Here is a 13,173-nt window from a genome sequence, read left to right on the forward strand (position 1 = left end):
CATCACTAATAGAACCAGTTCAATTAAGTAATACACATTACTTACCTACAATTTATTTACTATTCAATTATCTGTGATTCAGTGTTTTATGCTCAGCATTCTAAGAGGTATTTACATTTATTGGCATAAAGCCTAATTAGGAGATGTGAATGATATATAAAATAATATTATGTATTATACACTATTACTACATTTTACCAAATTAGTCAAAATATGAAACTAGCTAGAGTAATTTTATTTTATCCATACAAGGGAGACCCTAACTTACAAGTGGCTTGAGTTCTGATGAGCCATTCATAAAGCAGTTATTAGAATTCAGAATTGGATTTCTTATAGGTACAATGATATGAATGGGAATGTATTTCTGAACCGAATAAAAAAAACCAGTGTTGAAAGTAATGAAACGTCCTTTTCTGGGAGAACCTCAGAGGCTCCCTGGAGCAATCAGGCTAATGTGTTTTATATTAGACCGGGATATTAGTCTATGGAGTTCCACCTACCAGGGACCACGAGTCAGAACCTGGCCCCTTCAGAGAGGTTTCAGGGAGTAAAGCCCTGGAAAACCCCCTTTGTGGTTGGAGGGTTTTCCTGATCTGCTATCGACTGGGGTTAGGCACATATACAAAGGTAGATACTGTACATAGATTGGGAGATGCCGAGACCACACCAACACGAAGAGGTCCACTTCTAGGAGTACATACCTCCGGCAGAGCCAATGAAAAGAGTCGGGAGATGACCGTCAATTCCATGGACAGGGAAATGAACCGAGACAGGCCATCCGCCAGGACGTTGGACACTCCTCGGGTATGACCCGCATGGAGAGCCAAACCCCGAGAAGCCAGCAGACGAGCCACTCGAAGCGACCAGCCACAAAGAGGCAAGGACTGAAGAGAACCCCCCTGCGGTTCAGATACTGAACCACCGAGGAACAGTCTGATTGGAACCGGACGGTCGAACCCCCGAGCGACCCAAACCCTCCGAAGCGAAAACCAGAAAACTGCGAACTCCCGAACCGTGCTGTGAGCCCGATGGAAGGACTGACCCCACCTTCCCTGGCCGACCTGGTGAACACTGGTCACAAAGCCCCAGCCCAGAGATGACGAGTCTGTGAACACATCGAGCGAGGGCTCAGGTAGGCGCCAGGGCACTGAATCCAAAAAAAAACCAAAGAGGAAGTCGGCGATGCAGCAACCAGCGCAAGGCCCCAGGAGGCCAGACCCAGCAATCGTGAGAGAGGCGGAAGGCCCAGCCAAGACTGAACCTGAGAGGGAACCTATGAGACTTACGCCAGTTCACCAGAAACCTGAACCCAGCTAGCTAGGAAAGAACCAAGTCCCTGGCCAGCAGACACACAGGCCGACTGGGAACCCACACAAGCCAGTCATCGAGGTATGCGAGGACCCAAACCTCTAACAGACGCAACCCAGCCACCAAAACCCAGGTGAGGTGTGTAAACATGCGAAGAGACAGATTCAAGCCAAATGGAACGCAACAAAAACAGTACACATGATGCCTCACAACAAAACCAAGCCAGTCCCTGAACCTAGGATGAATCTGGATGTGCAAATACGCGTTCCTGAGGTCCAGGGACACCAATCAAGCCCTCTCGGCTCCAAGAGAAGCCGGACTTGGGACAGAGTAGTCATCCAAAAGGAAGGTCAATAAACCCAGGGGTTCAGATGAGACAAGTCCAGAATGAACCGAAGATCAGCACAGTCCCCGTATTAGGACTGGGAACAATGGGAAACCCACCTGAGGAGCGTCGACGTTTCTACCATGCCCAAGCGCACCCACTCCGAGACAACCTGACAGAGCGCAGGAGAAGAGCCCTGTCCCACTAGCCCCGAACCTCCCAAGGAAGGAGAGACCACTTGAGAGATTACTCCTGGCTCGCATTCCACCAGAGAAAATATGCACCACACCACAAGGCACAGAGCAAGGACAGAAGTCCTTGATGGATCAGCCGGGCTGTGGTGGGTACGTGGCCCTGCGGGCCGCTCCAAGCAACAGCCTGGTGGACCAAACTCTCACAAGTCGAGCCTGGCCTCGGGCCGGGCTTGGGGAGTAGAAGAACTCCCAGAACCCCATCAACCAGGTATCAACCAGGTATCAACCAAGTCAGGAGCCAGTCATACGACCATTGCCAATCACATCAGCCGAAGAACTGAAAGTGTGGGTAGCTGGCAGAGGGGGTCTGGGGCTTTCCCTTCCCACTCCCAGGGAGGTGGGAGATGCACAGATGGTGGTGCGACATGTGGTGACGTCATGCTTGTTTGCTCATTTTCATTTGGGGAGTTCTGTCCACTCGTTTGAATTTCAGTAGTTGTTTCAACCAGAATATGGGTTTGTTTTGAGATGCTTACCTTTCTGGGTGCCAGACCCGGTCAATGGCAAACACAGAATGCTCCATAACCACATGTGCATTTCTATAGGCCATTGTTCCTCGTGCCTCTCTGAGGGGGCCAGGTTCTGGCTCGTGGTCCCCGGTAGGCCTAGAACTCCATTCACATTGATGCCAAAGTCTAATATATCCATATCAGCCTGGAAAGCTCCTGGGAGCCGAAGGGGTTTTCCCCAGAAACACCTGAAACCCATTTGAAACTTTATACTACTTGAGCGTGAATGAATGACAAAAGCTGCGCCAAGAATCAAGGAAAAAACCAGCGTTGAATGAAATGAAACGCCATTTTCTGGGTGAGCCCCGGAGGCTTCCTGAAGCTATCCAAAGTTATATGTGCTATAATAGTTTGGGGTCATCAGTCACAGGAGTCCTTATACCTACTGGTGACCATGAGCCAGAACCTCGTGGCAGTATTAGGCATGAGATGCCGATGCAGGAAAAGCCAAGAGAGAAAGGACAAAAAAACCTTGTCTGAACCTGATGAAACCAGATGAAGAGAAAGAAAATGGAAAAAAGCCAGGAAACCTCATACTGTCACTGAGAAGATGACCGCAGGTGGGACGCCATCAAAGAACCCCATATGATTACAATACAAATAGTGATACACACACATCAGGAAGACCAGACATGTATCATGGAGAAGAAAGTTCAACCAGTGAGGTACCTCACCGGCCCGACCTGGAGAAAAACGCAGAGGCGCGAAAAAACCCAGAGATGAATGTAATGAAACGACAGTTTCTGGGAGAGACCTGGAGGCTCCCATAGCTAACAGGGCTGATATGAATGTATTAGACCCTGGCATCAGTCAATGCACATGGAGTTCCAAGCCTACCGGGGACCACAAGCAAGAACCTGACCCCCCTCAGAGAACCCGAAATGCAATGGCCTATAGAGACCCCTGTGTGGCTGGAAGCATTCTATGTCTCCCATCAACCGGGTCAGGCACCCAGAAAGGTAATCACAAAACAAATCCCTATTCTGGTTAAAATATTGCTACTGAAAACCGAACTAGTGGACAGAACTCCCCCAAATGAAAACGAGCAAATGAGCATGATGTCACCACGTCCCCTGTCTGTGAACCCCCCCCCCCTGGGGAAGGGGGATCCCCAGAACTCTGCGCCAGCTATCCACCCTGCAGTTCTGAGCATGTATGTCAAAAACCGCGAAAAAAACGCCAACTGGAGCGAGGGAGGGATGCCGGGGAGCCTTTGGGGTCTCACCCAGAAACTGCCATTTCATTACATTCAAAGCTGGTTTTCTAGGTAGAGCCCCCTTCGGCTCCCCGGAGCTGTTTATCCAAAGACAGAACAAGAGGGACTTACCCGGGAGGCGGTCGGCCCTCACTCCTCAGTGCGAAGTCGAGACAACTGGCTGCAACCGCCGACCCAACGTGACACAGGCCCGACTAGGCCCACAAACACTGACAAGTTAGCGAGCGGCCACAACCCTGTTTGACCTCCAAAAACCCTGTGACCGAATGTCAACCCAAGACATGTTACTGAAGACAGCAGCAAGCTCAGCAAACTCACGAATGTTGCGGGCACGAGGATAGACTGCAGGCTGGCCAGACCGAATAACCCTGGACAACCTGGAAGACCCGAACCCTGGAACAGGGAAGAAGGGAAATCGGGTCAACCCAAAGCGCCTCCCCGGTCACCGAGGCCCTGGTGCGCAGGTAACTGTGGAGAGTCGCAACTGGATACAACACGTGATGCACATGATGCACCTGCATCTCATTCTTCACCAGAAATGAAGGAGACGACTGTAAACGAACAAATCTACCACCAAGACTAAAAGAGCAGAAACCCCTGTGCCGGAGAAGAGCAAGAAGCTCCCCAACCTGACCCCAGAGGCTAATGCCAACAGGAAAAAAGAGCCATGGAAAAACAATCCTGAACCGAAGGGGCCACCACAAACCGAGGAAGAGGGAGAAAGGAGAGCCCCAGGTCTAACAACCAGGACAGATCAGGCAGCGCATGAGCAGGAGACCCAACAAGCTGACATGGGACGACAACTGGAAGAAGCTGCCTGCAGATACTGCAACACTGCAGACTCTGCAAACAGCAAAGGACAAAAAGGTGAAGAAAACCCGAGAGCCAGGGCCCAAGAGGATTCCACGGAGGTAGCCAGCACCACTTGCCGACATGCGAAACGGGAAGCAAAAAACAGCCTCCACATCCTCCTCAAGCCAGTTCCAGGACAGCTGTAGAAGGGAAAAGAACTGCAAGACTGACGCCAAAAGGCCACGGGTGCGCAAGTCCTCAGCAACCAAGGCAGCCGAGAAGGTGGGAACCTACACATGAAGCTGCACAATGACAACATCTCAAGGAAGGGCAGGGGTGAATAAGCACGTATTGAGGTGCTCAAATGCGCTACCCCAGGAAAACCTGGATCACTGTATGAGAATTGCGCCACTCAACCATGCGGAGTCGAGTCGAGGTCGAGGGAGGGGGTAGACGTACCGTGCGCGCTCCGTTAAAATCGTGACATTAACAGGGATTCGTAGGACTACTGCCGTGGATTACTGATTACAGACATAACAAAGTGCATAGTGACCGCTGGAAAATTGAAAATAGTCATTAACAATAGAACTTTGTGTTAAATAGAGAATAAACGGGAGACCACGTGTGAGCCAGTGAACGAGGCTTTGTGTACATGCGTGTATTAGGATAAAAAAAAAAACGAAACAAAAAAAATAGTGAACGGTGATTCGTGGAACAGTGATGTGGAACGGGTATCACAACAACATATAAGTTGGAAGTGAATATTATAAATATAGAACACTAGAAATATAGAATAGTGGCAAGAGGCGGCATCAGTGGTTATAAATCGGGTAACTGGAAACTGGTGACATCAACCTGGGCCACAAGAGGTCACCTGTACTGACCGGGGGACCAGCCTCGCTACCTACGCTAAGTACCTGCCATAAAGTTTGAACAAAATAACACACATAATATTACAAATATACGATATACATATAATATTATAATATTAAACATATAAATATATATACATATATAGTTACAAATATACAATATACATATAATATTATAAATATATAGATATATACAACAAAACAAGGCAATATGGGAGTAAATAAACAAATTTGTGGCCACTGTAACAACTTCTTAAAGACGAAGGTAACGGGAATTGAATGTTATATCTGTAAGACTAGATTCCATTCGGCTTGTACAGGAGTGAGTAACACTACGGCACTGAGAGATGGCCACTTGCTCTGGGTGTGTAAAAATGACCTGCCAGCTTGGAATATCCTAAAAAACCTTCTAGATAACATGACGCATGAACGGAAAACATCATTCATTGGAAGCCTACCAGCCATCCAGAAGGAGTGGGAAAGGAACAACAATTCTAATATACAAGGGGCGGAGGCTATAGTCAGGGATGAAACTGAGGCTGAAACTCAGGAAGTTGCAAACTCTGACTCAGTAGGCCTGGATGTAGATGACATTAAACTAGAAAGTGTACCTGACAGCTCGATAGGTACAGACACCACGACGGTTCTCGATAGAGCAATTCAGAACAGAAGGACAGACTTATGCAAATTTTATGCAAAGGGCATATGCAGACATAGATATGCTGGTAATAAGAAAGGATTAGAATGCAGTTACCAACATCCCAAAAAATGTTTAAATATGCTTAGGAAAGGTGAGTGTCGATTTGGATCAATATGTAGGTTTTTCCATCCTGACATGTGCCAAACCTCACTGGAGGACAGAAAATGCTATGACCTTAGCTGCCCACACTTTCACGTGAAAGGCACGGAACGCTACATAAAGAGTGGCAAGCAGGATAATGAATTTGGAGGAAACTCTATAAATTTTTTATACCAGACCGGCAGAGAATTCAAAAGGAGCAGCATGGAGAGTGTATGGAACTGGATGCCAGATCCACTGGCATTCCAGAATTACAGATACAATTATCCACCGAAAGGGAACTACAACTACGACAGAAAACTGCCCTACAACAATCAGTACTGGTCAGAACAAACTCATTATGTCCACGATTAATGGACGTGCCGAAAAAGTCTCCCATTCAAACTATCACTAATAGAGTAACCTCATTCATCTTTGCCAACATACAAGGACTGAAAACAAGAACAAACAACAAAGTACAGTTCATAAATGGCCTCCTCACAGAGTCAAATGCAGTATTTGGAGCTTTCACAGAAACCCATGCAGGGGAATTGTTGGACAGTGAGATCTGGATTCCAGGATATAACCTATACAGGTGTGATAGGAAAATTAGGTCACATGGAGGAGTGGGTCTGTATATTAGGGAAGACCTTGTATGCTCGGAGCTCCTAAACGTTACAAATGAGGTGGTAGAGGTACTGGGATTAAAAATAGAGAAAATAAATTTAGTGATTATACTAATATACAAACCGCCAGATGCAACGGCTGAGGAATTCACAGAACAGATAAGCAAAATAGAGAATAGCCTTGATAATTTGGAGAACCCGATACCTGATATTATTTTCCTAGGTGACTTCAACTTGCCTAGTCTCAGGTGGAAAATAGCAAACAATAATATTATACCAGGAAATCTATCAGGACCTAACCAACCACAGATTAGAGAACTACTTAGATTCTGTGACAAATTTTCACTCAATCAGCAGATATCGGAGCCAACGAGAAATGAAAATATTCTAGATCTGGTCTTTACGAACAATGAAGACATTATCAGAGACATTACGATATCAGATACCACATACTCAGATCACAAACTCATTGAAGTGCAAACGACCATCAATACTCAGAATAGACCTAAAACGTTGATAAAGCGAGAGGGGCTATTCAGTAAATTCAATTTTAATAATAAAAGGATAGACTGGGAGATAATAAACAGGGAACTTACAAACATTCCATGGGGAACTGTTCTAAATAATACAAGTCCTACAGAAGGAATAGGAAAACTTACTTCAGAAGCGTATCAAGTCTGTCTGAAACATGTTCCTTTGAGGAAAGCCAGAAAGAGATCTAACGTAGAAAGAGAACGCAGACGACACTATAAACGCAGGAAAAAAATAACGGAACTGCTTATGCAGACACGAATTTCCCGTCAAAGAAGGAATAATTTAAATAGGGAGATTGAAGAAATCGAGCGGAAATTGAAACACTCATATGAAACTGAAGAAAGGCAGTTAGAACAGAAAGCAATTCAGGAAATAAAGAAAAATCCAAAATATTTCTTCTCATATGCGAAATCAAAAGCAAAAACCACTGCCAGTATTGGACCTATTCGTACAAGTGAAGGTTCATACACGGAGGATGACAAAGAAATTAGTGAAATCCTAAAAAAGCAGTATGAGGACATGTTTAGCACTCCAATAAACAACATGAAGGTGGAAGATCCAGACATTTTCTTTATGCGGGATATTCAAACCCCGGTAAATATAACTGATATAAACACGAGCGCACTAAATTTTGAAAAAGAAATTGAAAACATGCCCATGCACTCGGCCCCAGGTCCAGACTCATGGAATTCAATATTTATAAAGAAATGCAAAGTGCCGGTAGCACAGGCACTCAGTATAGTGTGGAGGAAGAGCTTGGACACGGGGGAGATACCAGATGCACTTAAAGTAGCAGACATAGCCCCTCTACACAAGGGAGGGAGCAAAGCATTGGCAAAAAATTATAGACCAGTTGCACTAACATCGCACATCATAAAAGTATTTGAGAGAGTGATTAGGAGTCAGGTCACCAATTTCATGGAGACCAATGACCTTCATAACCCAGGCCAACATGGATTTCGAGCGGGAAGATCGTGCCTCTCACAGCTACTTGAGCACTACGACAAAGTCACTGAGGCATTAGAAGAGAAACAGAATGCTGATGTGATATACACGGACTTCGCAAAGGCCTTCGATAAATGTGACCATGGCGTGATAGCACACAAAATGAAGTCAATGGGAATAACCGGTAAAGTAGGACGCTGGATACTCAGTTTTCTGTCAAACAGGACTCAGCGAGTAACTGTCAACCATATAAAATCTAGTCCAAGTGCAGTGAAAAGCTCTGTACCTCAGGGTACAGTCCTTGCACCACTGCTTTTCCTTATTCTCATATCAGATATAGACAAAAATACAAGTCACAGCTTCGTATCATCCTTTGCAGATGACACAAAAATCAGTATGAAAATTACCTCGGCTGAGGACATTGAAAAACTTCAAGCTGATATTAATAAAGTTTTCGACTGGGCATCAGAAAATAACATGATGTTTAACAGTGATAAATTCCAGGTACTCAGGTACGGTAAAAATAAGGACCTTAAACATAATACAGAGTACAAAACACAATCAAATGTACCCATAGTAGGAAAACAGCATGTAAAGGATTTGGGAATAATAATGTCGGACGACCTAACGTTTAAGGAGCATAACCAAGCAAATATTGCGACAGCCAGAAAAATGATAGGATGGATTACGAGAACTTTCAAATCCAGGGATCCCATCACAATGGTTGTACTCTTCAAGGCACTTGTGCTGTCCCGTCTTGAGTACTGCTCAGTACTCACTTCCCCCTTCAAAGCAGGAGAGATTGCTGAAATAGAGGGAATACAGAGAACATATACGGCACGCATAGACGCAATAAAGCACCTAAATTATTGGGATCGTCTCAAAGCCCTCCAAATGTACTCACTAGAAAGAAGACGAGAGAGATATCAAATAATATACACCTGGAAGATACTGGAGGGCCAAGTACCAAATCTACACAGTAAAATAACAACGTACTGGAGTGAACGACATGGAAGAAAATGTAGAATAGAACCAATGAAGAGCAGAGGTGCCATAGGCACAATCAGAGAACACTGTATAAACATCAGAGGTCCGCGGTTGTTCAACGTCCTCCCAGCAAGCATAAGAAATATTGCTGGAACAACCGTGGACATTTTCAAGAGGAAACTAGATTTATTCCTCCAAGGAGTGCCGGACCAACCGGGCTGTGGTGGGTATGTGGGCCTGCGGGCCGCTCCAAGCAACAGCCTGGTGGACCAAACTCTCACAAGTCGAGCCTGGCCTCGGGCCGGGCTTGGGGAGTAGAAGAACTCCCAGAACCCCATCAACCAGGTATCAACCAGGTATCAACCAGGAATCGACAGAACGTATGCCACGCCTCCAACAAGAAAAAGGGGCAGAACACTAGCCAGGATGACTCTGGAACCTCATAACAAACCTAGTATGGAAAAGAAGATCCAATCACGAAAGAAGGAGCAGCCATTATGGAGGCATAATCTGGGTCACACAGGAGGTAAGCCGAAATGGCCTCCCACACCACATGAGGCGGGATGTGGGAGGCCAAAAACCTCTGGAAGGAAGGGACTGAAAAACCCAAAGGAGCATGGAACCAAACCTGCTGTGGGATTGACACCAAAGACAACTCGTACGGGGAGGGGGGAAATGAAAACCCCACTCCCGGTAACATCAAGCCCTGCTTGGAAGGTACAAAAACCCAAGCAGGGTCCAATGGGGGCTCGTGGCCCCAAAGTCAACCCCTTACCCGCCCCAGGAACCTTCCCAGGAGGACCTGAGTCCAAGCTGTCCTCCAAGTCCCATGCCTTAAAAGAAAATGCAGGAGTAGCCAAAAAAGCAGGAATGATGGGGGCCCACTGGTCAAGCCCAGAAGCTCCGGCTGGAGGAACATGCTCCTTCGCCACACTGGAACGGGTATCCTCCAAAACTGCCCAAAACTCAAAAACAACTAAATCCTGCCCCGACTCTGAAGCCTCAGACGCTTTGGAACTGGATGCAGGGGGGGGGAGGGGGATAAGGACCAGGACGAACAACAGAAGGGAAAGGACAAGGGTGCGCAGACAGAACCAAAGTCGAAGAGACTAATACCCCCAAGTCCAGGTCCCTATAACCAAAATGGGGCAATGCAGTATCAGGGCCTCCGGGGTAGCAACCAACCTAAACTGAGCATACAATGCTCAGTTTAGGACATGTTACTCATGGCGTATATATACATCATGTGCAGTTTAAGGGTTAATACCATTACTTTATACAATAACAATCAGAACTGTATTCTCAAAACCTTGGAAACAGTATTCAGAACTGGATAACATTAATGGGATTCCAGAATAAGGAAAAATCTTTTATCTTACCTTGATAAAATTATTTCCTAAGTGCAATTCCTTCAAGGAAGCACAGCTGTGCAATGGAGGTAAAACTTGAATGCTATTGTGCCGAAGGTAAAGTTGCTCCAACTTTCTTAAGTTTCCAATGGAAGAAGGAAGGGCCACTAGTTGATTATGGTTCAAATCAAGTTGACTCAGAGCTGGAAGAAAAATCCATTACATACTATAGTGCTACTACAAACCTGTTCCCATCTATATACAGTGCATATAAATTATTACTACTGACTAGATATGTTTAGATTGAAGTAAATCAAGAGAGGTACTGCCAGGTCATCAACTCTGTGCAGACTAATAAACTTATGAAATGAGTACATAGGTGCATTGATTATTTTGGCATAGAATGAGTATAATGTGTTATAATTAATACAGAGTTAAACAGCATTGGGCGTAACGAGACATCAATTGCCGGGCGAGTAACCATCTCCAATATAGGTGCCATCAGTGGTGGAGTTCTCTGGCCTACTTGGGACCCAGAGTGAGAACCTGATTCCCTCACAGAGGTGCAGGGAGCCATGCCAGTTATATATTAAGTTATTCATTTATGCCACTGTTGTGACCCCAGGTATTTACCTGGTTTCTAACAATACAATGTATAAATGTTATACATATCATCACACCTCATTTAATTATGTATTGCAGTTGTCCGTATTCCTGGACTCGTTTCTCAGTGCTATGTTATGATATTCTCATTTTATTTTATTGTATTGCAGTTATGCTATATTATACTGTTGTATTTGAATGTATGGGTTGTATTACACTGAGGGTTTTACACTTGAGGGTTTAGTGAAAGACTTATGCAAGGACAAGAGTCAGTTGGAAACAAATTACAAAGCCATGGAAAAGGAAAATAAACTTCTAAAAATAGCTTTGAAAGAAGTTAAAGTAAATTTAAACATAAATGACTACGATAGGTTAGGTAAGGAAATTCAAGAGGAAAAACAGCTTTTGTCAGTACAGATGGATGAAGTTACACAGGGAATAGAACAGTGCAAGAAAGATATGCAACTCACCTATGCACAAGTGGCCAAGGAGAAGGAAAAAATAGAAGAAGCAGTAAAGGAAGTCAAACACTGCAGCAACCAGGATAATACAAACATTAGGCTGGAAGTCAGAAAGGAATTGGCATCAAACCCGAAGTTGGTGCAAAACACGGTTGATCGAAATAAGTCTCTGATAATTTTGGGTTGCAAAGAAAAGGAGATAACATATAGGTCAGAAAGAGCTGTAGAAGAAGAGAAAATAGTAGATAAAATTGTTGGCCTCGTGGAAGGTCTTACTACCATCGAGAATGTCTGTGACTACAGGAGGATTGGAAAGTACGTAAAAGAAAAAGATCAACCTTTCAGGATCACCCTGAACGGTGCCAAACAGATGGAAGTAGTACTAAGAAATGATAGAAAATTACAAAGTGATGAGGTAGGGAAAGTATGGTCGTTAAGATGAGATCTTTCAAAAGAAGAAAGAGAGAAGCTGAAACTGAACCTCACCGAGGCAAAACATTTAAATGAGAGCAGGAATGAAGAAGAAATAAAAAAAAATTTCTACAAAGTGATAGGGGTAGGCAGACCAGTAAAGTGGTACATAAAGGCAAACCAACAAAATCATTAGAGAGAGGGGGAGTGAAAAATATGGAGACAGGGAACAAGTTCCTGAAAATTGCATACACCAACATAGATGGAGTGAGATCAAAGATACTGGAGTTAAGTGATGTAATACAGCTGCAGACACCAACACCAGACGTTGTTGCACTCACGGAGACAAACCTTGAAAATTATATTTTAAATGAGGTCATATTCCCAAGAGGCTACTCGGTTTGGAGACGAGACAGAACAATTAGGAAAGGCGGTGGCGTTACTGTGCTGGTGAAAGAGCACCTAAAGATAAACAAAATAATAATTGCCAATCCACGAAACGTTGACATAATAGCACTAGAGATATGCAATCAGGATGATAAATTAACAATCATAAATGCATATAGTCCACCGCCAGGTAACACATGGAGGAGCTAGATAATAAACGAGAGGGGTCTTATAACAATAATGAGAGGAATTATAGCGAGATCTGATGAAGATACATCACGACTGTTGGTAGTCTGTGACTTCAACTTGAAATCCATAAACTGGGATGCAAATGAAGCTAAACGGAGGATTTTTGGACCTGTAGATTCATAAACTTCATCCTGGAAACATTCATGTTTCAACATGTTAAACAAGCTACAAAGATGAGGGAAGGGGATGTTCCCTCCATGCTGGATTTGATATATACCAGGAAAGAGGAAGAGATATTTAACATTCAGTACCTCCCTCTCTTGGGTAAAAGTGACCATGTCTTTTTGGAAATAAAGTATGCAATGCGTTATAATCTGGAAGAAAAAGAGGTTGAAGCAGTTGAAAAGCCTGATTTCATGGAAGGTCATTATGGGGAACTCAGACATTTCTTTAAGGAATTTGACTGGAAAGACTTGCTGTTAGGACATGAAGTAAATGAGATGTATGTCAAGTTTTGTGAAATATATGATAAAGGCACAAACAAAATTTATACCAAAACAGAGATGCAGAACTTGGAAACAGGATTGGTTCAACAGAAAGTGCGAGAGAGCCAGAGACCAAAAGACA

General features: G+C 44.4%; 1 protein-coding gene across 2 annotated transcripts in view; it reads right to left on the reverse strand.

Annotated features, from left to right (window-relative positions):
• LOC123745510 (leucine-rich repeat-containing protein 40) overlaps nt 1–13,173 on the reverse strand; it is a 124,088-nt gene that overhangs the window by 58,328 nt on the left and 52,587 nt on the right. For both annotated transcript variants that reach the window (XR_011224255.1, XM_045726091.2), the window contains exon 7: nt 10,526–10,698. Coding sequence is in view for 1 of the 2 variants with exons in the window: in XM_045726091.2 (XP_045582047.2) it covers nt 10,526–10,698 (173 nt within the window). In the remaining variant the exon portion in view is untranslated. The remainder of the gene's footprint in view (nt 1–10,525; nt 10,699–13,173) is intronic.

This window comes from Procambarus clarkii, chromosome 71, assembly GCF_040958095.1.
Source record: "Procambarus clarkii isolate CNS0578487 chromosome 71, FALCON_Pclarkii_2.0, whole genome shotgun sequence".
NCBI classification, from domain to species: Eukaryota; Metazoa; Arthropoda; class Malacostraca; order Decapoda; family Cambaridae; genus Procambarus; species Procambarus clarkii.